At 42.2% G+C, this 22,415-nt stretch overlaps 2 protein-coding genes across 3 annotated transcripts in view; both read right to left on the bottom strand.

The window, feature by feature from the left end:
* Nucleotides 1-16,784, bottom strand: part of rab11fip3 (RAB11 family interacting protein 3 (class II)) — a 30,315-nt gene extending 13,531 nt beyond the window's left edge. The window contains exons 1-4 of the mRNA XM_061094587.1: nucleotides 13,907-16,784; nucleotides 7,295-7,388; nucleotides 4,188-4,264; nucleotides 821-993 (exon numbers count right to left, since the gene is read on the bottom strand). Of these exons, the coding sequence (XP_060950570.1) occupies nucleotides 821-993; nucleotides 4,188-4,264; nucleotides 7,295-7,388; nucleotides 13,907-15,562 (2,000 nt within the window). The 5' untranslated portion in view covers nucleotides 15,563-16,784. The remainder of the gene's footprint in view (nucleotides 1-820; nucleotides 994-4,187; nucleotides 4,265-7,294; nucleotides 7,389-13,906) is intronic.
* Nucleotides 16,785-17,710: 926 nt separating this feature from the next.
* decr2 (2,4-dienoyl CoA reductase 2, peroxisomal) lies at nucleotides 17,711-22,014 on the bottom strand. 2 transcript variants are annotated; one of them, XM_061094491.1, is made up of 10 exons: nucleotides 21,787-22,014; nucleotides 21,397-21,498; nucleotides 21,204-21,272; nucleotides 20,579-20,630; nucleotides 20,343-20,478; nucleotides 19,471-19,595; nucleotides 19,108-19,201; nucleotides 18,926-19,030; nucleotides 18,217-18,405; nucleotides 17,711-18,002 (listed from the first exon to the last, which is right to left on the bottom strand). In XM_061094491.1, the coding sequence occupies exons 2-10, from the start codon at nucleotides 21,495-21,497 to the stop codon at nucleotides 17,968-17,970; spliced, it is 906 nt and encodes a 301-aa protein (XP_060950474.1). In that variant the 5' UTR covers nucleotide 21,498; nucleotides 21,787-22,014; the 3' UTR covers nucleotides 17,711-17,967. The 2 variants fall into 2 exon arrangements, with proteins under 2 accessions (XP_060950474.1, XP_060950475.1); XM_061094492.1 differs by having other exon boundaries at nucleotides 18,153-18,405.
* Between the last annotated feature and the right edge of the window lie 401 nt (nucleotides 22,015-22,415).

A 22,415-nucleotide genomic window follows, 5' to 3' on the forward strand; every position in this document is an offset into this window, starting at 1 on the left:
CTAAGAAACAAAACACAAAACCTTATCATGCTGTTAATTTCCTGCAAAGTGAGAAAGGAACACTTTCAAAATATTTCCGGCACTTTGATTATTAGCAGCTGAGGCCACAAGCTGATGATTCAGGGAAGATGAGCAGATCTCAGCTTCTTTTCAGCCGATACAAAAGATCATCCACTTGGAAATACCGACAGTAGTGAGGAATGGTGGAAGGACTTTGTGTTCAAGGCTTCTCGTGTTTTTGAGCTGTGCACATTTCAAGTTATGTCTGAGTGAGCTTCCCTTGTACAGCTGCACAGAAAACAGCAACATTGAACGTCATTGCTGACTGTGTGAAATGTTACCTCAAACTGTGACACGGAGTATATAATAGAATCATTGTAAAACTCTGTGTCTGACTGACTTTTACCCACTATCAGAAGAATTCAACACTGTGGGTCAGTAACATTATAGCTGTCTATTGCTCCTGTTTAATCTGCCTGTCTGCTGACCCAAATAGAACCCGAGTGATCCAGCACAAGATTCGAAAAACCATGTGATCTGTGTGAAAGGCCAACACAGGGCAACTCAAGGGCTAACCATTCGCGGGTGATTTGACGCACATTTATTGTAAATTCTGTGGTCAGCAACGATTTCCAACAGCATTACACCCTTGATCTGATTCACATGACCAGTGGATTACAATTAATGACGTAGGATGTTGGTCAATCAGGGTCACAGACAGCCTCCTCATCCCCACAGAGTAGATGACATGTCCAAGGAAATAGGAGCATTTGCTAAAACAGACACTGTGTGTATGGCTGAGGGTGTATTTTATACCAACCTATTTCTGCTATCTTCGGGGTCGTGCAGCGTGGCCTCGATGCCGCTGTCCGTCTCCACATCCTCATGCATCTCAGGGGGTACGAGGGCCCCCGTGTCCTCATCAGTGAAGGTCTCGCACTCACTGTACGTGCTCTCCGAGCCCAGGTATGCACTGTCTGTCACCTCATTTTGCTGCAGAAACAGAACAAGATTAAATGGAGAGAAGACCCTATAGATCCTGAATTTTCAGATTAAAAAGAATAACATGGCTTTAGAAACCGACACTGCGCAAACACAGAAGTAGTGTTCATTCTAAAAACAAACAAGACTATGAACTTCTTTCAACAACGTCTACAGAATATGTATAAATGTCATTAGGTGGATTATTTAGCAATTATGAGACAAATACAAAGCTGACCTAACAAACCTATAGTTTGGTTAAAGAGACTGAAAAGCAGGAGCTATTTGAAAGATGGTCTGTTTTGAATAAAACCTGAGCAGCCGGTCATGATGCCAATATCACCAACGGCCAAACAACACATAAAATGACTTCAGAGACAATCTGCTGTGATTCAGATGGCTGTTCAAAGCAAAACCTGCTGCATCAACACCTCTAAGCAACAAGTTCAATTAAAATAAGCACTAAAAACCAAATGTTCACAGTCTGAATGGTGCCAAAAAAACACATCTGAAGCTATCAGCAACTAGAGACACATAATCAGGTATCAGAGCGATAAAGCAGCGATGAAACAGGTGAGTCATAAATGGAGAGAAGACCCTATAGATCCTGAATTTTCAGATTAAAAAGAATAACATGGCTTTAGAAACCGACACTGCGCAAACACAGAAGTAGTGTTCATTCTAAAAACAAACAAGACTATGAACTTCTTTCAACAACGTCTACAGAATATGTATAAATGTCATTAGGTGGATTATTTAGCAATTATGAGACAAATACAAAGCTGACCTAACAAACCTATAGTTTGGTTAAAGAGACTGAAAAGCAGGAGCTATTTGAAAGATGGTCTGTTTTGAATAAAACCTGAGCAGCCGGTCATGATGCCAATATCACCAACGGCCAAACAACACATAAAATGACTTCAGAGACAATCTGCTGTGATTCAGATGGCTGTTCAAAGCAAAACCTGCTGCATCAACACCTCTAAGCAACAAGTTCAATTAAAATAAGCACTAAAAACCAAATGTTCACAGTCTGAATGGTGCCAAAAAAACACATCTGAAGCTATCAGCAACTAGAGACACATAATCAGGTATCAGAGCGATAAAGCAGCGATGAAACAGGTGAGTCATATTGGCAAGCATAACGTACCATTAGATATGAAGCATCAGGAGTCCCAAGGCCCAGAGGGCTATCCACCATGTCCAGAACCATTCTTTGTGTCTGATCTCACTGACAGGAATGCTGGCCTGCCATGAGAACCTCCTAATAACTCACTACTACTGCTTCCTCACTTTTACTCTCAGAGAGTGAGAGAGAGAGCGAGAGAGAGCGTGTGCATGTCGGAAAAATGGAAAATCCTGCAACACCTCGTTGTGCTCCACTGGGTGGTCAGAGGGGTGGAGACAGACACAAGGTCCAAAGAGTAACAAGAAGTCAGCTGTAATGCTCAATCGACTACTGCCAGCCTTTAGCCCCCCAGAGTTAAAACAGCACACGATCAGCTGAATAACGGTTTAATCTTTCCTGGCTCCTGGGAGCTTCATTTCCCTGCCCAGTGTGACTGGATAAATCTTTAAGCCATGTTGACATGTCTCAGGGTGCACAACCTACAAGGGCTACACTGTACATCACAACAACCTGCCGCGACTGTTTGACTGTGTGCCAACAGAAAACTAATGTGCTCTTATGTTGTAAAACTGGTGAGGCAGCAAGAGCACATGTAAGAGTTCTGGTACAGCAACAACAAAACAGGTTCTTATAACTGGAAATGCCACGATGCTGCTGTAAGATTTCTATTTAAAAATTCAAATGGGAGGTGAAATGTGACCTTCAGAAACTGTAGAAAATATTTATCGAGGCTGAAATGGGGCACACAGGGCATTGCTTGCTTGCTCATATGCCATGCATCAGCTCCGCAGCCTTACCTTGCCTGTTTTGAAAGCAAACACGGCTCGAACAGCAGAACCATTGACAGAGAGGAACCCTTTTCTGCCAGGAACCCGAGGGAAAAACAAGGCAAGGGACACAGGTGTGGCAGCTACTTCAAACATGCACAAACTTCCCCCAAAATTCCACTTTCAAGGTTTCCAGTAAACAGCAGCAGCAGAAACAAGAGGATTTTGTGTAGAAAATACTTTAAGGCTGGGTACGTCACACTCTAGAGCCAGACTGATATATTTTTCTCTCTCTCTCTTGCTCCATTTCTTATTTTTGTGTTTTTTATCTTAACTGGGAAACTTAATATTTAAATAAGAGACCTTATCGATATAAAAAACAAACTGTAAGGAACAAATCCTTAGTTAAGGAACCTAACCAAAATATGCACTTTATCAAAGGTTATCATGTAAAAAAAAATTAACCCAGGATTTGTAGTTGGGCATTAGTCTAACACTTACTTAAAAAACCTTGTCTCAACATATTTTTTAAATGAATCGCACATCATTTACAGGAGAGGAAGATCTAGATTTTGATTCACTAATTTGGAAACATGTGATTTAACAAGTAGAGCATTTAACACCTACTGCAACGCCATCATATGAATCTTCATCCACAACTTTAAGGTGCTTTATCAATTATAATCTAAGAAAGGGACATTTTTTTGTATGTCAAACACCTTGTAAAAAAGGCTTCCTTCATGTGCTGCCAAAGTTTTCCATTTGCACAAAGTACACAGACCTGCATTGGTCAACTAAACCAAGAGAGGGTGCTAATACAGTACAATACACAGCACTGGGCAGCAGTGCTTAAAGTGCACACAATAGCAGAAACGATTCAGTTTTGCAGAGGCCAGCAACAATGATGGTTAAATATACAAGTTGCGAGCACAAGAAGAGACAGGAATTCCAAATATGCTAACCACAACTGTAAAAACAAAAGTCTGCATACACACACACACACATTAAAAACCTAGGACATTCCAGCTGATCCAATATTTGTCAAAGGATACTCAAAAACCTAGCGTGCCAGATGCTATTTAGCATCAGCCAAACCAGGGTGTTCAGTTGGTGGAACATCCACAGAGTTGTAATGATAGCTCTGCAAGCCACTCGCTGAATTACAGTGGGAAGAGTGAGAGTGCACGTGGAGTTCAGCGTGTAACCTTCACACTGGGCTGTTGTGTGCACCAACAGGAACTGAACACAAAACAACTGGACCACATACACAACTAAAGGGGGGGGGCTTAGCCTCCTGAGTGGCACCTCACCTCATCATATTCCTCTGGACAGCCCACGGCTCCATCGCCTGGACTGTAGTTTACATTGTAGAGCTGTGGCTCTGGACCTGCAGATATGAGAGGAAAGACAGGTTTAATGTCAACAAACAAGTCAAACAGCAAAGGAGATTCGACAAACACAAGGTTGGTGTGTGCAATGTCTATGCAAACACTATAAATTGAATAGTGCATTTAACTTTTTTTACGGTTACAGTTCCAGTATACCACGTGCATAGTATTTAAAATTATACACTTCTCACATTCTTTTGCAAAGTATGCTAAGTTCATGTGAAGTTGCTCACAATAAACACAATCTTATGTTCACTTCGATTTCCCGAAAAATGGTTTGGTATACTTAAATCCAGCTTTTTACATTTCCCAGTGTATAGTACCAGTGTCCATGAACAAATAAACAGCCATGAGACAGAATTAATGCGTGAGGGTGTCGCAGTGGGTTTATGAATCAAGATCAACTGTGCAGACAAAACTTGGTCTACAATTTCTACTTACAAATGCGACCTCGTTTAAACAATCAAATTCCAGTATCAAGTAAATAGTGCATGCTTGAAAATTCACATACATTTTTCTTAATCAAATACGCATTTATGCAATTAACTTGAGTTCCTGAGCATTCTTTTCTGCAATACATTACAGGATAATGACACAGAAAACTTATTTTCTCCTATAATGTTCCTTTAAGTGTCTGCCAAACTCAAAAAAGGTCTATAATGGGACTAAGATGACTTCTCTTCACCATATTAACTGAGGTGCCTGTGAATATAATCTAAAAATGACCTCGGACACTTCAGGCTGTGATCTGATTTAATAAATATGTTTTAACTTAAAAATGAATTGCCATGTTTAAGTATATTTTTCAAATTTATATTACATTTTCTTAACATAAAAAATATGTATTTGACCTCGATGGAAAAGAAAAACCTTTTGTCTCTTTATTTTGGAGACAAATAGTACTCCATTAACAGTGTAGAACACACCTCTTTGCCTATAATGTGTTTACCTAAGTATGTAATCAGCACAATCAAGACTCTGTGTCCCAGGTGCCCTTCCGACATATTTACAGTCAGCAAGCTACGCGTGATGTGACAGCAAACCTTATGTAACTTTTACACTCTGCAATTCAAGGCCTTTAGAAAGAAACATTTGAGGGATATGGGCAAAATAAAACAATAAACACGACAAGAAACCACAATGTATGTGTCAAAACAGGCTTCCTTTGAAAGCAGCTACAAACGAGCAGTGTAACCTGAGACAGACCAACAAGATGGAGTCCCATCGGCCACTTCAGCTCCTGTATCTAGTAAACAGAGCTGTGAATAGCACCCTAGTGAGAGAATGGAACACAAACTGTGGTCTCCAAAGCTGCCAGTAGACCCAAGGGTTTTTGTTCCCCTTGGTTTTATTTAACTCGTTGCTCTGGGACACACATTGCAAGCCATTTAAGAGAAATGCCGGAGATGCTGGCCTCTGTTAGAGCCACACACCTGCAGCCTCCCTGGCCTACAGCACAAATAGCAGAGGACATGCATTTTTCTAGACCAACTACTGTTTTTTGCTTTCAGACATACCAGAGCCACTACAGGGGACAAGGCATTTCCATAGCTGGCAGGCACATCTTTATTAAAATGTACCCTTTCACGAGCAAATGATGCCAAAGTGAAACAAGCAAGGAGAAGGTGGAGTGCGTTGAGTTTATATTGAAACTAGACAGCGGCTTATGAGCTAGTGGAAAAGGTTTTATACACTGATAAAAGAAGAGGTGGAGGCAGAATGGTAAAGATAATGACGTGGACCAAGTGGATCGATAGCTTAGCTGTAAAAAAGTGTTTGCTGCCTTTATGAGCAGACTGTAATTCTGTCAGCAGTTTGTGAGAGACTGAGTTACAGTCTGGGCCTTATTTCCATATACGATTGGGAAACTAGCAGTAGGAAATGTATTTGCACAGAACATACTCTAGATGTCCTGACACATTGTCAATTCTGTATAATGGGTTACAGAGCATGTAAAGGGATATACAGCATATAAATGAATCTTGTGTGACAAACTAGTAAATATTTGCCAGTACATAGGTGCCATGTTTGTGTTTCATCAATCTGACAACACACCGTTGTTGTGGTGACCAGAAGGAGAGAAACAGAAAGGACAGGGCAGAGAGAGGAGAGTAAATAATTGAGGTGAATAGGACTCTCCGTCCAAAACCCCATCCCTATGCCACTGCTCCGAAAGCTCGCCAATCAACCCACGTGTCTGTGCATCTCATGCTTTCCAGTGCATGACTTATTAATGGTCTGAGAAACTGGAGCTGAGCAACCCAGAAAGCCTTGGGTAAGAGTTTCACAAATCAATACACTGGGTGGATGGAGGCAAACATGCACTACTGCGGTGACATCACCACATCCTGTACAGTTTGTCAACACAGCCAATGTGTGCTGTAAACTGCAGATCCATTGTGTAGCCTACACTAACTGTTGTGACCATAGAAAATTGTCTAAATTCAAAGTCAATTCAAGATATGGATGAGACTGACAGTTGAGATTGGGCCTGAGGAAGCTGGTGAAATAACTGTAGAGAGATAAATAGTTATAGGTTTCCTTACAACTTGGAGCCTTTTTGAATAGCTTGCCAAGTGGAACAGGGGGGCAGTAAAATGGTTAAGAGTGAATAACAGCATATTGAGTCTAGTTACAAAGAATTAGGTCAGTCTTCATATTTCCTTTCAAAATCCTTCACCTCAGCTGAGTATTGAATGTGAACATACTGTGTTGACAAAAATATTTGGCACCATGGGGAATGTAGAGATTGGGCCAGATGCTGGAGACTAAATGCAGGTGGAAGAATCTGCTGCTGAGGCAGTTTGAATTAGGTTAACGACAGGTGAGCTTATATAAAAGGTTTTACAAATCATGAAATGAAGAATCTGCAGACTCTTAGACAACAGTTCGATTGAGTCCACAAAAAGGTGACAATAGGTCAAGAACAATAAATGGAGGAGGGTTCCTTACTAAGTGTGACAAAGCTGGTTTGCATAAATGTAAAGTTTGGACACTCTTACAGTGCAAATTAGTGCATGATTATTTACCTCCGTTGCTTATTGCAGAAATCCCCCGGTGAAAGTCTTCAAAGCTGATCACCCCAAGACCACTGGGATCCAAGAACTTGGTCAGATCCTTCACCTGAAAGATAAAAGAAACGCAACATTCAAATCCAATTTTAATCAAAGCAAGAGAAAAAATAGGTTTCCTTGATGATGTAATGAATGATGCAATGGGAAGTCTTCCACGCAACGGGGAAAATGACTTCGCTGCAATGTTTGCATACTGACTCCAGTGGAAAAGCAAACCACAGACAGGGGAACAAAGCAGCATTTAATCTAAGCGTAAACCACAGAGAACTACTGAGAACTAAGTCGTACAGTGACTTCATTCACATGATGGTTCAACTGCAGAACATAAAATTCAAGGATATTTTGATTACAGAAGTCACCAATAAAACCCATCTGACCTCTTGAGGAAAACAGCTTTTGCAGATGTCAAGTGTTTCTGACTTTATTGGATGCAGGGCAATAGTGTGTTTACAAGGATGTTAAAGCTTAGTCAGGGTACTATATACTTTTTGTGATGAGACAACCAAAATAAAAACAAGAGAAATGTTAGAGATTCTGGGTTACGTAAGTGCACCTACATATAGTGTTTTCCTACAGTCCTGGCAGTAACCTGGCAACAAGGTAATGAGTGCTTGAGAAACAACATGATCCAGGGAATAAAAAAAAGATCAACAATGCACCTTGGATCAACTTTATTATTGTATTGAGAATTAGCTCCTGATGGATGCGAAATTAGATCTAATCTGATCTGTACTCAAAGTGCCTTCACCTGTGAGGATTCATTGCCATATTTTACCCGTTAATGCTTACTGAAGCACATTTTCCACTGGTGAACCAACTCACCAACACCCACCAACATCTGGCTTTTGTCTGTAATGGGAAAGGCTTCAATTGGTATTCACTGCAGGGTCGACTGACTCTTCAGTAGGCACGGATCTTAAAATCGACTCTGGCTCTGATCTGCAGTGATGGAAGGTGAATGTTCTAACTTGGCCAGAGAGTCACGTCCTCGGTTGTTTTTACATTTTTTCGGCGGGTTTACCAGTGTTTACAAAACCTGCACATACCTGCTTATTTTGTTGTCTAAGAGGTAAAAATAGTTAGCTGGGATCCTGAGACCTAACCTAGGAAATGTTAGATACGTGCGTGCATCTACATAATGTTTGGTGGCGCCAAGCAATCAAAACCTATTTACACAAATAATACCCCAAGTCAAAGGTTGTCAATCCCAAAATTACACTAAGCCATAATTTCAGGCGTGTATCACTGACAAAATTGGCTGGGAGGGAGCCTGAGAGCATGTGGGGTGAGGTTTCTGTGGTCTCAGCCCACTTATGCCTTGAGAAAGTAAGCGCACAATGCAAACGTGGTCATTTGACAGAAATGTTCATTGTGTGTGTGCGCACTGTGCGGCCTCTCTTTTCTACAGTTTTTTTTATATCAGTTACACATAAAAACAAGTTGATCTGCTTAGCAACACTGAGCTGCATCTCAAGAGGGCTGAGAGGGCTGAAACTCCTAATGCTCATTCTGAAAAACCCCTGTGACTTATGATCTGGGTTTTGGTGAGATAAACCCAGCTGTATTTAGTGAGAGGAGGGCAGCGGCCAGTCCTTCTGAATGGTGGTTAACACGGCAATGTTAAGTTTAGCATGTGAAAATCAAGTCACAGCCCAACTCCCATCTCTGCAAAACATCTCCAAACAGTAGATTTGCTCTGCCCGAGCTGGGGAAGAAGAAGCAGTGTTTCTCCTGACAAAGGGCCATCACAGTTCACAGGAAATACATTTTATTCAGCGATTCAGAAACACCTCTGCAGAGCGAAGTGAGAGAACTGAGGGGTGACTGGGGAATTGACTGAGCGTCTGTCGTCCTGTTGCCATACCTACTTAACCATTATAATAAGCGGTGAATTAGTATAAGTCGTCGCTTCAGCAGTGAAAAAACTGACAGTACAATAATCACCTATAAAGACTCTTAACAGCCAAAGCAACCAGAGCAGTGAGAATCGACTAGGCTGTGGAAGCTTCCCATGGCCTATATCTGTCGGCAGAGCAGTGCCAGGCCCCTCAGGTCCTGTGAGCAGAGCCTGTTGGCTATTCCTAGGTCTAACCTAAAAACTAAAAGGTGACTTTGATTTCAGTTCACTTGTGATTTCCCCCCCCGCTATGGGTCTCTGAGTCAAAATAATAACAAAAGACCTAGTAAGATGATTTGAATGAAGTCATGCGAGTGAAGTGAGCAAGTCATGTTCACGGATGAGTTAATGTAATAAAGTTTTATTCACGATACGTAGCAAACGGCAATGAATAATCGTGATCTATTCTCTGGGTTTGAACATTGTTTGACATTTTTTATTTATAAACATGGGTGTAGTTGGCATAGACATGTTTATAAAGAATTGTTCCATATTATATCTAAAATTTGACCTGCTGACTTATTATATTGTCTTCTTGCATTGGTCTTACAACTTGCATTTTATTTGTGTATACTTCTCACAAAACAAAACAGTCCACTTTAAAATGGACTTGAAAGATTTATTTTTAGATATAATATATTTATTTTATTTGACTCTTTATTTTAGATTTTTTTAATGCATATTTCAAATATTAGCCTTTGTGTTAAAAATGTAATTCTTAACATTATCAATGATGATGAATCATGTAATACTGCTCATGGTTACATTAAACTGAACTCAGATGCAACGCTTGTCAGTTCCTTTGCTTAGTGGAGCAGTGAAGGCACTGTGGTTTTTCTGTTTCCTCTATTTGTGTCTAATTAGTGTCGGGGCACGCCTGACCGCCTCCACACAGACCACTGTTGTGCATCACCCCGTGGAGAAGAATACGCTTTGGTGAGAGTAGTCCTAGAGGGGATTTCACAATAGTTCCATAAAAAAAAACTGATAACCATTATAACCATTGCAAACGAGAGCAGTGACAAACAACAGGCAGAATGATCTTTGAATATAAAACATTAAAACACACGCACACAAGTGAACCCGGGAGGGGACGTTTCAGGGCATGGGGCATTCCATTGTGGATTAGAGGGGCAGGACATAAAAGCAGCGGGTGAGGGGCAGAAAGCTGGCTAAAGTTGGGTCGGGAGTGTTCACTGGCGGGGGGAGACTCGACCACAATGCAGTTCAGTGCCGCTTTTGTGAATCAGGGTCAAAACCAAAAGGTGGTCAGAGAGAGCCTTTCAGTAGATAGATTACCAAACTCAACGAATGCCGGCTGCAGTTTCTCTTTTGAGATTTTTTTCCCTCTAAATCATTAAAACATGTTGCAGACTAGTACTTACACACATTACAAACAGAAGGTCTTGAGTAATAGGCTTCATCCAGGAAATGGGTTTTACATTTGACAAACTGTTTTTTGTCCCTTAGGATTCCATGACGATTATATGATGCTCATATTCAAAGCACACACAATAGATTGTGCGTGTGTGTATGTGACTGCACACAGTGTCCTATCCTGTAATAATTCTGGAGCAAACATTTGCATGCTTAGCTACCAGCACCAGCTGAACATGGATGCAAATAACTAATTTTCAAAAAGGTAGAGAGTAACTCATGGCTGAGGCCGTCAACCGCACTGATGTCCAAGGAAAATAGATATCTTGTAGACATAGAAAAATAAATAATAAGAGCACGGTTTATTAGTCTGAAATTATTTCAGCAACCTCCTCATAAGATCCTGGGCTTATCTCCACCTCCACTTGGCTTACATAACTATGATTTAACCTTCATAGGTTTCTTTTGGTCTTACTTGATGTCCTTTTGAATCAGTACAACATATTGCTGTTCGGTGTTATCAACCACTCTGCTGCAAGACCTGTGTTACCACCAGGATCCACAGTAAAGTTGGGCCACTGACTCATGGAGGTTATTCAAACCACTTTTATCTCCAGATGACTGAAACACAAGGACATATGACTGTAAAGGCTTATTCAAATATGAGAGGCTCGTGTTTTTTAACTGATAAGATAATAGCAAACCAGCTACCTTATCATAATGTGTGTGTGTGCGTGTGTGTGTGTGTGTGTGTATGTGTGTAGCCCTTTTTAGAGGAGACCTGACTTTCCCCACTGATCCTTGAGTTCAGCTAATGGACGCCAAATCCACCGAGATGATCCAAGCATTATATAACATTCCACAAATTCTGAAGATAAGTCTGTCTGCTGCCTGCTTAGTAATTGTAGAAGGGGAAAAATAAGCAAAGATGCAAAAGCCTCTGCCTGTCTCCGATCACAAATAGAAATCTAAGAGGAGTGTCTTGTACCTGCACAAATTAGCTCCCACAGTTCAGATATCCGATAGCTATAAACAAAAGTAATCAATCTGCTCAATCTGGTTAGCAGTCCAAGGAAACTTCTAATAAGCTGGGATCCCAAGGAAACTGCTGAAATCACAATACTTGGGACGAGAAGTCAACCAGAAACCAAACAGCACTGAATAACAGCAAAACAGACCACACCTATGAAATTAAATCAAACCGCAGTGTCATGTAAATGTGTCAGCTTTAGCGCTGCCCAGCCAAATAACAAGTGGAATTGATTTACATTAGAATAACATGACAAAAGCCCTGATCTGTCTCTCAAAACAAGGTCAAGGGGCAGTTGGGTGGACAGCAGCCGAACCATGAAGTTCCTCTGACTTAGGAAAACACATTTGCTCTTAATCCTTCACAAATATCCTGCCTGGGGAGCCACGGACCTGTACGGCTAGACATGGGGCAGATCGCGGGCAATAGAGGTGCTTTGAACTGGGAGAGGAGGGATTAAAAAAAAACTTAGTGAGCAAGCAAAAGCCTCTGTGTGTGGCGCGCCAACAAGAGCCCACGCTCACCCTAAAAGGCCTCGTTCAAAGTTCATCAAAAATAATCTGAACGGAGCTTTTTAATATTTCATTACGTTACCTGAATCTACCTCAGTTTATGAATAACTGAACCTTTTTTGTTTTAAATCGACTGCCAGGAAATTTGATTTTAAAACATGCTACTTCAGCTGGCCCATCCGAAGTCATCTCTCTGGTTGCAAGCAACGTCCCACCGTCAGCTCTAGCTGAATGGTTACACATCTTGAGTAACAGCCTATCAACACTGAAAGCTAGTGTGTACAGAGATGGGCATGCATTAACACAAGCAGAGTAGAACAGCTGCGATGAGTGGAGGTTTGTATCAAAGGTAAGGCATCGAAGTTTGTAATTAACATCACTGACCTCTGAGATTAAGTCATTCTTACTGCAAAATGTACATAAATCTTGTTCAAACAGTGATTATCGTCTCTGTGGTTAATAATAATCTCTATCTCTATCTCATAAAGACTTGGGATCAAGCCAAGTCTTCATATCATGATTTCAGTTTAACTTTGGGGTCAAAATGAGAAACCTAAAGTAAACATAATCTAAAGATCTTAGTTTCATAGGTTTCAAATTGTCAGTCACTGATCCTTGTCTCTTGACTAGCACATGACTTAAATCTCATGTTACAAAGAGGAGCTGAATGTCTGGTGCAAACTATGAGATACAACACATGGGTGAGGGTGGAGTGTGACACATCAGCCATTTCACCAGAGATTATCCACCAAACCACATGATATGCAAATGTGGTCTGCCATTTGACATATGGAGGAGTTCCAGGCCTGAGAGAATTCATTACAGCCAATATGGATGAGAGGATCATCTCCATGATATCCCAAATCCTAGCCTTTGAACACTCAAATATAAATGACAGTAATCCAGGCATGGTTTTATCCATATGCAGTGGTGTTAGCCAAATCTTTCACGCTGAATCTTCAGAGGTTGGTCATGGGAAATCAGCAATGACGCATGGGTCATGTTCACTGTGCTTCTTTACTGCTCATTTAAAAGCGATATGAACCTGGTGCAATTCATAAAAACATTTTATGTCATGCTTGGGGCCATTTTTTTTAGACAAAACAGCACTCTATTAGAGCCAGACCAATTTATTGATTGTCCGATATAAGGCTTTCACAGACATATCAGCGTTAAAGTTTTCCGATATGTACCAATATAAAAAACATTTAACTGAATCAACAGTGAAGAAAGACGTATTCATATTTACATAAAAATAAATATATTTTCTTTATTTTACTTCTAAATATTTGGTTGTTTTTATGTTTTCTTTATATTTATAGTTATCAGTTGAGTAGAAGCAGATATATATTTAGCAGAATACATTTACTCTCTAATATCAGTATCGAACAACCCTAAAAATGCATAATTGTCGGGCTCTAACAACTATATGAAAATGATGATAATTTTCACAGACTTTTTAAAGATTAAGCTTGGCTTTATTACTAAATTCACCTCAAAGTGACTTTCAAAGGGGTTTGAATCTGAAACAACGTTAAATACCAGAAAGTGGCATCACCCGGATGATTTTCAGTTGATTTAATTTAGAAAAGCATTTTCAGGAAGCTCTCTGAGCTTCAGAGGCAAATCAATGGTAAATCATTTACGTATATGGAGCTTTATATGGTTTTACACAGCAGTTCACTTAGCATGCATTACCCAGCAGCTGCCTGCACAAAAACGTGTCATCAACAGAAAAACAATGATCTCACCTGATCGGCCCCATAAGCAGCAGCAAACTCCATAAACTCCTCAATCCGAACAAAGCCATCTCCATCTTGGTCCAAAGCATCAAAAACAGCTTTTAGCGGGGAGACATCATCCTCCCTTGTATTCACAGCTGAAACCATTGGCAGTGAGTCATCTACCACCATCTTAGAGATGGAAATCGTCTCCACATTCTGCTCACTAGTCCATCCAGCATCAGGAGAAGAACTGTCAAAGTCCTGAACTGAAATATCAATAGAGTCTACTTCATGAGAGTCTGATTCCTCGAGCTGGTGACAGTCGATCACGCTCTCCTCTTCCCTCTGTTCAGTTGTTGGATCAGGAACACTTCCACACTGTACACTCTCCTGTTGTTTCAAGTCCCAGGTTTCCTCGTCATGGACCTCATCAGCAGTCAAGCACAGATCCAAAGCCATTGCCTCATTCGGCAGATTTTGGGCTTCAGAACTAATTTTGTCCACCCTCAAATCCTCAGAAACATTTTCCGAAGAGTAACTCTCAGCGGTGAAATCACCCTGGGTGAAGGCATCTTCAGCCAGAGGCACAGTCAGCGATGAAGTTTCCGCTGACAAACCCGGAGCGAATGAGTCATTGTCACCTTGTTGCTCAGATGTCAGATTTCTAATTACAGCAGCTCCTTCGTGTTCCAACTCTGACTCCTCTGTTGATAAATGCAGCGCCGGTGCAACTGTGCAGATAACCGAGGCAGGACTGGCCACGCACAGGCGCAGACCGCTGTCCCAATCCGGAACCTCTAAATCCAACAAAGGCACAGATCCTTTGATACACTCCAGTGATGTGCTGAAGTGGTTTTGCGACAGGCAGTTCTCCGGCGAACTTTGAACTGTAGAGCTACTGGTTACATGCAGCTCAGTCACTTGATCATCAGGGAATAAACTGTTGTCTCTGGTTTCAGGTGACAATGTCTCCCTGCTCTGTAAGGGAGGGAGACCCGCCTGCTCCTCTTGTGACAGGTCGACCAGCTCCTCACTGACACCCAGTGGGTTGAACTCACCTGAGTACTCCAGGGGGAGACACATGGGTTCACTTTTGAGGAGCTCTACCAACGAAAAAGGATCCCCTGTGTTGGTCCTTATGGAAATGTTCGATGGAGAGTCAGGTGCACTGAGGCTTATTAGCTCGCCCTGACTACTGAGGGCATTTGAGCCCTCCAGAGGGGCCTCCTGTGTCAGATTCAGTTCCTCACAGGCAGACTTCTTTCCTACCACATCAGTGAGGTTTGGAGTAAATAACCATGATAAAGTAAAGTCATTGAATTCATCAGGTGCTTCAGTTTTTTCTGTAGAAGACAAGTCCCCGAGCCAAGAACTATGGAGAGAGTCTTGGGAAGGGGGGGACTGGTCGGCCTCAAACTGCAAATCTCCACAAGAGAAATCAGAGATATTTATGAGGTTGCCCAACTCCACCCCAGGCTCGTCCTGGAAAACCTCGGCTTCCCCACTTTGTTGGGATGTGTGATCTCGGTCACTGTCTCTGAAATCCAAACCCGTCTGGCCACTCTTGTTTGGACAGAGCATGCCTCCGTTGTCTGAATCCAGGGTGTGAAATCCGAGAGGAAATGGCTGGTCTGACTCCCACTGCGTGTGCCCCAGAGGGCCGGACAACATGGTCGGCTCCATTATTCCCCTTGGCACACCTGAGAGAAACTAGTGATGTCTTATCTCACTGCTGTCGAGATCCAGCTCCTTAACTTTGATGCCATGTTTTTTTTAAAAAGGCCCTACACCCTGTCAGGGGAACCTTGAAATAAATGTGGTTTTACTAAAAGCGTTGTCTAACATTTAAAAAAAAGGTTGGCAGGTGCTGTGATGACATAAAACTAACATAAGTAAATTAGTAAGGATGATTTAAAGGACTGGGTTGTATTAGAAAGTCAGGCAATGAACTAATAAGTCGTATTTGTTGTTTTAAGTTCAGCGGTGGCCTCCCACGTGTGGACAAGACCGTTACCTCAACTCAAAGGTCATATTAGTCTCACGGCCTTACCGCATATTGTCCTGGTGCCAAAGTGTGTGTGTCCCTCTCTGTCATGGCTGATCCTCTCCTGGCTGCTGCCGAGTGTTCGAGCTCCGGCACATCCAGAGTCAACATGCTTCACCTCAGCCCGGCAGCCGCTAACTATCCCCGGGGTGAGGTCTCTCCCAGCCGGGCGGGTTATCACGAGTGACAGCACCTCTGCCAACCACACGGTTCCTAACGAGGCTAATTGATGGCGCTAAGTCACCGGTGTTTGTCAACATTAGCTTTCCTAGCCGATTATCTCGTCTCACTCACGGGGAGCTCGTTTAACGAGGAGACGAGCTGCGCCACGCGTTAAAGTGGAGTGAACTTCCGGTGGGAGAGTTAATGTTAAATGTCTCCTTCATGAGGTGGTTAAATAAACAGCTGTGTATCCTCGAATGAACGCGTGCTAGCGACGGACGCTAACTCCTCCTTCGAGCATCCCACCGCCGCTAACCCACAAGCTAGCGAAATTAGCCTATTAGCAAGCTAACACGGAGAACGTCCAACCCCCACCGCCCGTCCCTCTGAGGGAAATTGACCCGAACGTCGGCTCCGATATCCCGCTGGTTAGCTGGGGAGTGACGTGGTCGACCAGCTCCCTTCGCAGTCCAGTACTATGTCTCCTTGTCGCTGCCGTTTTCCAGCCTCTAATCCACCTGTGTCGGTCCCACGACAGGCCGGAGGAGGGACGAGGCGAGAGCCCCTCTTCTCTCTCCTCGTCTCGTCAACACGCCTCGTCCCCGCGGACCCTCGTCGAGACCCGGGTGGTGGGGGGGAAGGTGCGTTAGAACGGCCCGAACAGCTCCGTCATGTCGCAGGCAGCAGCAGCTCCACCGATGTTGATCACAGACGAGGCGAGCTCTCGCATCAGCATCAGCACTGACCCATCCTCCGCCTCCTCCTCCTCCAGCAGCCGCCTCCTCCTCCTCCAGCCGCATACACACCGCTGACGTTTCACGCAAGCGTAGAAAAGCTCCCGCAGTATCACCGCGCTCCACCATCAACAGCTGGCACCTGTCGAGCCGTGCTGACCCGCAGCCTTCACCTGTGGACATGTGTGAGAGTCAGACCCTTCACACAGGGTCAGAGCTCAGGGTCAGATGGAGGGGCTGCCGCATGCCTGTGCCTTGCTCAGTGGCACATCGGCAGCGTGGATGTGAACCCCCCCTCGCAGCCGCCACTGTATTAAAGTGGGTCGTTTCTCTGAATACTAATAGCTCTTGATTTAGCATAAACCAATATTTCATTTTAGGACAACTTGTGTGGATTTTGAAGAAACAGTGTTGTAATGGATGCTATTGTAATGTGTTGGCGCCCCCACCTGACTCGCAACAGTATTGCCCATCTCCAGATTTGAAGTTCCACGCTGCTATTTATTATATAATTTAGTGGACAGTATTATAGTATAAAAGGTATAGTATTTTGTATATATAGGGTATTTATTCTCTTTAACACTTACAGCTAACGGTAAACAAAGAATTACCTAAGGAATTGAGCATGGATGTTGGACATATAATTGGGTCCTGTGTGTGGCGGCCCCTTTACAGCCTCAGATTTATGTTGAGGTCCTCATGTAAGCTTATATTTTGTATGATTTGAAGGATATTCAAATTTATGTCCAGTATTTCTTCTAAAAAAATGAATTAAATAAAGTTGGAAATATCAGGAAAATTGTTATATGTAAAAGTGTCATTTTCAGGATCAGGGATTCAAACCAAGAACCTTCTTGCTTTGCCTCCAATAATTCAAGGAAACTGTTGTCATCATTACATAATAATACAACTTTATTAGTATTTGAGAGATGAGGAAAAGCCACATGAAATTTGAATGTGACAAACATTGAATGCATGATGATAAAGCACAGCTTTGCAGTGGGTGAAAAACCCATACATATAATACAGTAAGTACAGTATGTTAGTGTTCGACACCTTCAGCCTCTTAGAAATACACTCTTAAGACAGCAGTGGTGAGATAAACCACAAACACTGTCCATATCAAATCACTCTCCTGTCTTCAGCGTTTACTTGTCTCTTTTCTTTTCAGGTGACCAATATCCTGAAAGAAAATAAGAGAGACAAGTGGATTAATATAGGTTTCACCGCACTCTTAAAACTTTTTAAATGACCCAATTTGCAACACCCCCACTGTGCTCCCAGTCATTCTGTCTCTCCACATGGACCTCGAGCTGCACCTCCTCCAACACACCTGGGTCAGGAGGAGCACAGGAGAGCCCGTGTTCAAAGTTTAGCGGATTTAGAGGAGGCTATACCCAACATCATGGAGACGTCGTTGCCTGAGGTCAGCCAGGCCCCTCCGTCAGCCACCAGGATGGCTCCGGTCACATATGAGGACACCCGGCTGGCCAGGAAAAGAGTGCAGTGGGCCATCTCCGTCTTGTTCCCCGCTCGTTGCAGAGGGATGGATTGGAAGGCGCCAGCGGCCTCACCTCTTGGACCACCTGATGGATTTAAAGGAAAAGAAAAAAAATCCATGCTCAGACCCTTCAACTCACATCAGAGGTTCTCAATGTCACACACCCTCACTAGCAGCAACTTTCATGTGAGTTACTATAAATGGATTCTAAAAGTTTCAGCAGTCTACTACTGCATTGTAAATGTTTAGGTTGCATTTATGTGAAGTTTGAATTTGTACTTTTACCATTTTAAAAAGCAAAGGCTGGCCAATTAACCATTTCTATTGGTTTACCATAGCCGTTTGTATATCATTTGTCTTTTGCCGGAATGACTCTCATTAGGGAATACATTGATGGTTTTGGTGTTGAAGCAAGAAATAAAGACGCATCTCATTATAAAACACACAATCTTACATAAGCCATGTCACAAATATGTAAATTCAGTGTCATTAAGCAACAGCCTCAATATGCCATCTGTTTCTGAGGTTGTCATATGTACTGCAAGAGATAGAGCCATGGTTTATTATAAAGGATCATACGTTTTATGTACAACAATTCAATTTACCCAGCCTGCGGAATCCCTCTGTGCCAGAGATAGGACCTGGTGCCACAGCATTGACTCTCACCCCACTGGGCCCCCACTCCACGGCCAGGTGCTTGGTCATGGCGTCTGGGGACACGGAGGGAACGCACATGTCATTAGATTCTCGTTTTGAAACTGTCTCATAGTGCCAAAACTGCTCTTACCATTGGCAGCCTTAGCAGAGCCAGCATGCACCTGCAGGGCCTGCCCCTTGTAGCCGAGTGTTGCAGAGATGTTTACAATGTTGCCGCCATGATCCTGCACAAAGAAGCGTGGTAGACTCAAAATCAATGCAACTAGTAAATGATCAAACCAGCTCCAGAAAGCAGAGGTCAACTCCTGTTCAGTTATGAGCAGGCCATTAGATCTTTAGTGACCTCTCCTGGTGATCAGAGGGCATTGCAGAAAGTGAAACTCATACACCGTATTATTATTTATGCACTAGGGGTAGTAAACAATACTTATAGCTTCTTAACTTTAAGTTAAAAAATATTGTTTCATACAGACAAACAAAATGTGCATTGTACCTTAAACCACTTCTCATAAACCACCTTGCTGGTGTTGAATGTACCCATAGTGTCTATCTCCATCACAGTCTTGAAGGCGTTGAAGGAGAGGGAGGTCGCCGGGCAGAGAAAGTTCCCAGCAGCATCTGTCAACATTTAGGACACAGCTGAACAACAACCAAAAAACTATAATAACTCCCATAAAAGACAAGATAGAGAGTAATCTTTCATTAAGGCTTTATGATTGCATTATATATCATAATTTATGAGGTCATAAATATAATAGGCATCACAATGCATAGGTTATCTGAGTTTCTTACACCTGATAATCTTGAAGTGGTGCAACAGTTTGAGAATAAAGAAAAGTGAGGAAAGTTAATGACTAAACCCAAACCTTTGACACTAAACGTTGTTCAAAGTACACTTAAGCTTCAGACACCTTAAGATGTATTTGCACTTATGTTAGCAGGATGCACTGTAGAATGATAATGGATGGGTGAGACTGCAGCCATAACAAACCGCACTTCCTCCCGCTATCCGGCAATTAAAGTCAAAATTAAGTTTAACCCTGTTTTTAAAGCATCAAATAACTAATTGAAACCAGTTTTAAAAGAAAATGAGCGCTTGAACAGACACCAGTTTGATTAAAAATGATAGACATGTTTATTTTATGTGCATTTTGATTTAGTTTGGTTCATGTCCCATCTATTAACATGGAGGAGGCAGGACTTTATGACCTATTCTCCAGCCAGCCACCAGGTGTCGGTCAACCCACTTTCCCTATTGGGAAGCTGTCATGTCGTCCATCTTTATATACAGTCTATGCCACAAACCCATGAATCACATAAGCAGAAAAACATCATTCATAAACACGTGAAGAAGAGATCACGTACTGTTAACGACGATGTCAATACGACCTAACTCCTTCAGCGTCTCATCCACAGCTGCTGCGATGCTCTCCGGCTGCCGCACGTCCACACACACAGGGAGACAGCGACGTCCTGACGCAGCAGACAGCTTTTTAGCCGCCTGAGGAAACAAACAGTCAATTGACACAAGGAAAACACTGAAACAACTAGTTGTGATTTAACAAATATTTATTTAATGGATGTTGTGCGACAGGAATAACCTCTTTGAGTTTGTCCAAGTTCCTGCTTGCGATTACTGTGTCACAGCCATGCCTGAGAAATAGAAAACAATATCAATTTGTGGAGCAGTAGAGAAACAACAGCAAAGAGAATGTGTTTTATTGTGTTGGCCTGAACATGAATACAAGCATAGGTGAGGCTTAAAGGGAGATAGAGCGAGTAACTTCTGACACAACAAGTAGGGCAGAGGGTGAGAACAAGATAGAGAATACAAAGTCAAAAAATAAGGGAGGAGGGAAAACGTTAAAGGTGAAAGTAAGCCTTGTAGCAAATGTTTTACACGCCAGGAAATACAGTTACAAGGTCATGTATTGATGTTTTTATAAAAGATCAACTATTTCTGACACATGAGTATACTATTCAACTATGTCACACAAGCAAAATGACGAAAGCCTGACTGTCAGATAACACAAGGTATAAAGTGCACCTGCAACTATCCTGCTCACATTTTCTGTATTAGAGTGTTAGCGATGACATAACGCTGCCACAGCATTGACTCTACATCTCCACTATTGATCCTTGCACTGTACAATTACCAATCAATGTAAGAGAAAGGAAACAATCTGAGAATGTTGTGGTAATAACGAGTGGGCACCCCCTACTCACCTCATGAAGATTTCAGCTATCCTGAGTCCTATTCCAGATCCCCCACCTGTGATGAAAGCAACCTGGTCCCTGGAAAAGTAAAAAATCCTCAATTAATAATTAGATTTGATAAAACAAAGTTATTGTGTACAAAGTCACCAACAGACAGCAGTGTAAAATGCAGTTAATAGATGATAATAAAGGGAATGCTCACTTCAGTAAATCCGGACTGTAGATGTGTGTGTATGACGTCAGGCAGTCGTCTGTGCAAACATCTTCAGGCAGCAGTTCTCCTTTTCCCTGTGGCTCTGCCATGCTGACAAAATCAACACAAGGTAAATAGACAAAGACATACTTGCATTAGTATAAACTAAAACCAGAAGTTGATTTATACTCAAATTACTTCAATTGTAATAGTACATTACAAATGTATGCAGCCCAAGGCTATCCCTTTAATATCAAGATATTGAAGTTAAAGTGAAAAGACCAAAGTATTGTATTGGTGTTTCTAGAACAACCATACGTGTGTGTGTGTGTGTGTGTGTGTGTGTGTGTGTGTGTGTGTGTGTGTGTGAGTGTGTGTCAGTGTGTGTGTGTGTGTTACCTGCTGCACCAAACAAGCTAGTTGTTGTCGTAGCACTGAGGAGAGATCCAGCAGGTCCAGCTCCTCTCTGATGAAACTCCACCTGCACACGAAGCAGTGACACAGACCCGAGGAAGCAGCTTCACTTTGATTCTCCCCCCACGAAGCGTCTTTCTTTCTCGAACCAAGAGAAAAGTTGAAGAAGATAAGAAACGAGCTCACTGTACTTTGGACGCTATGTGCTGCATTCACGGGCCGTCTGAATAATCGGGGGAAATGAGTTCCCGACTGGGTAAATTAAAGGTTCAGTGTGTAAGATTTAGGTGAAAGGGATCTATTGGCAGAATTTGAATGTAAAGTAATCGTAGTGAGGTTTTCACTAGGGTGTGATCATCTAAACTGCACAAATGGTTGTTTTCTTTACTCTGAAGTGGTCTCTTTATTCAGTGGACCAGAGAGCTCAACAAACTGCAAATTAATGAAACAAGTGCAAATAGAAAAAACATGTGCAAATTAATAAAAAATGTACAAATTTAAAAAATGCGTACAAATTAAGAAAACACCTGCAAATTAAGAAAACAACTTTATCAATTTGATGATGACACATGCTCTTCAAAAAGTCACAGCACATGCAAATACAGCTAAATGTG

The sequence above is a fragment of the Limanda limanda genome, chromosome 21 (assembly GCF_963576545.1).
Source record: "Limanda limanda chromosome 21, fLimLim1.1, whole genome shotgun sequence".
In the NCBI taxonomy this organism is placed as follows: Eukaryota; Metazoa; Chordata; class Actinopteri; order Pleuronectiformes; family Pleuronectidae; genus Limanda; species Limanda limanda.

What these genes read in the sequence shown, in the direction of transcription:
- decr2 (XM_061094491.1), bottom strand. Translation starts at nt 21,497, where the DNA reads ATGGCAGAGCCACAGGGAAAAGGAGAACTGCTGCCTGAAGATGTTTGC. An exon ending in ACTTGGACAAACTCAAAGAG is followed by an intron (nt 20,479 to 20,578) that starts GTTATTCCTGTC and finishes TTGTTTCCTCAG; the next exon opens with GCGGCTAAAAAGCTGTCTGC. An exon ending in CTCTGCTAAGGCTGCCAATG is followed by an intron (nt 19,031 to 19,107) that starts GTAAGAGCAGTT and finishes CCGTGTCCCCAG; the next exon opens with ACGCCATGACCAAGCACCTG.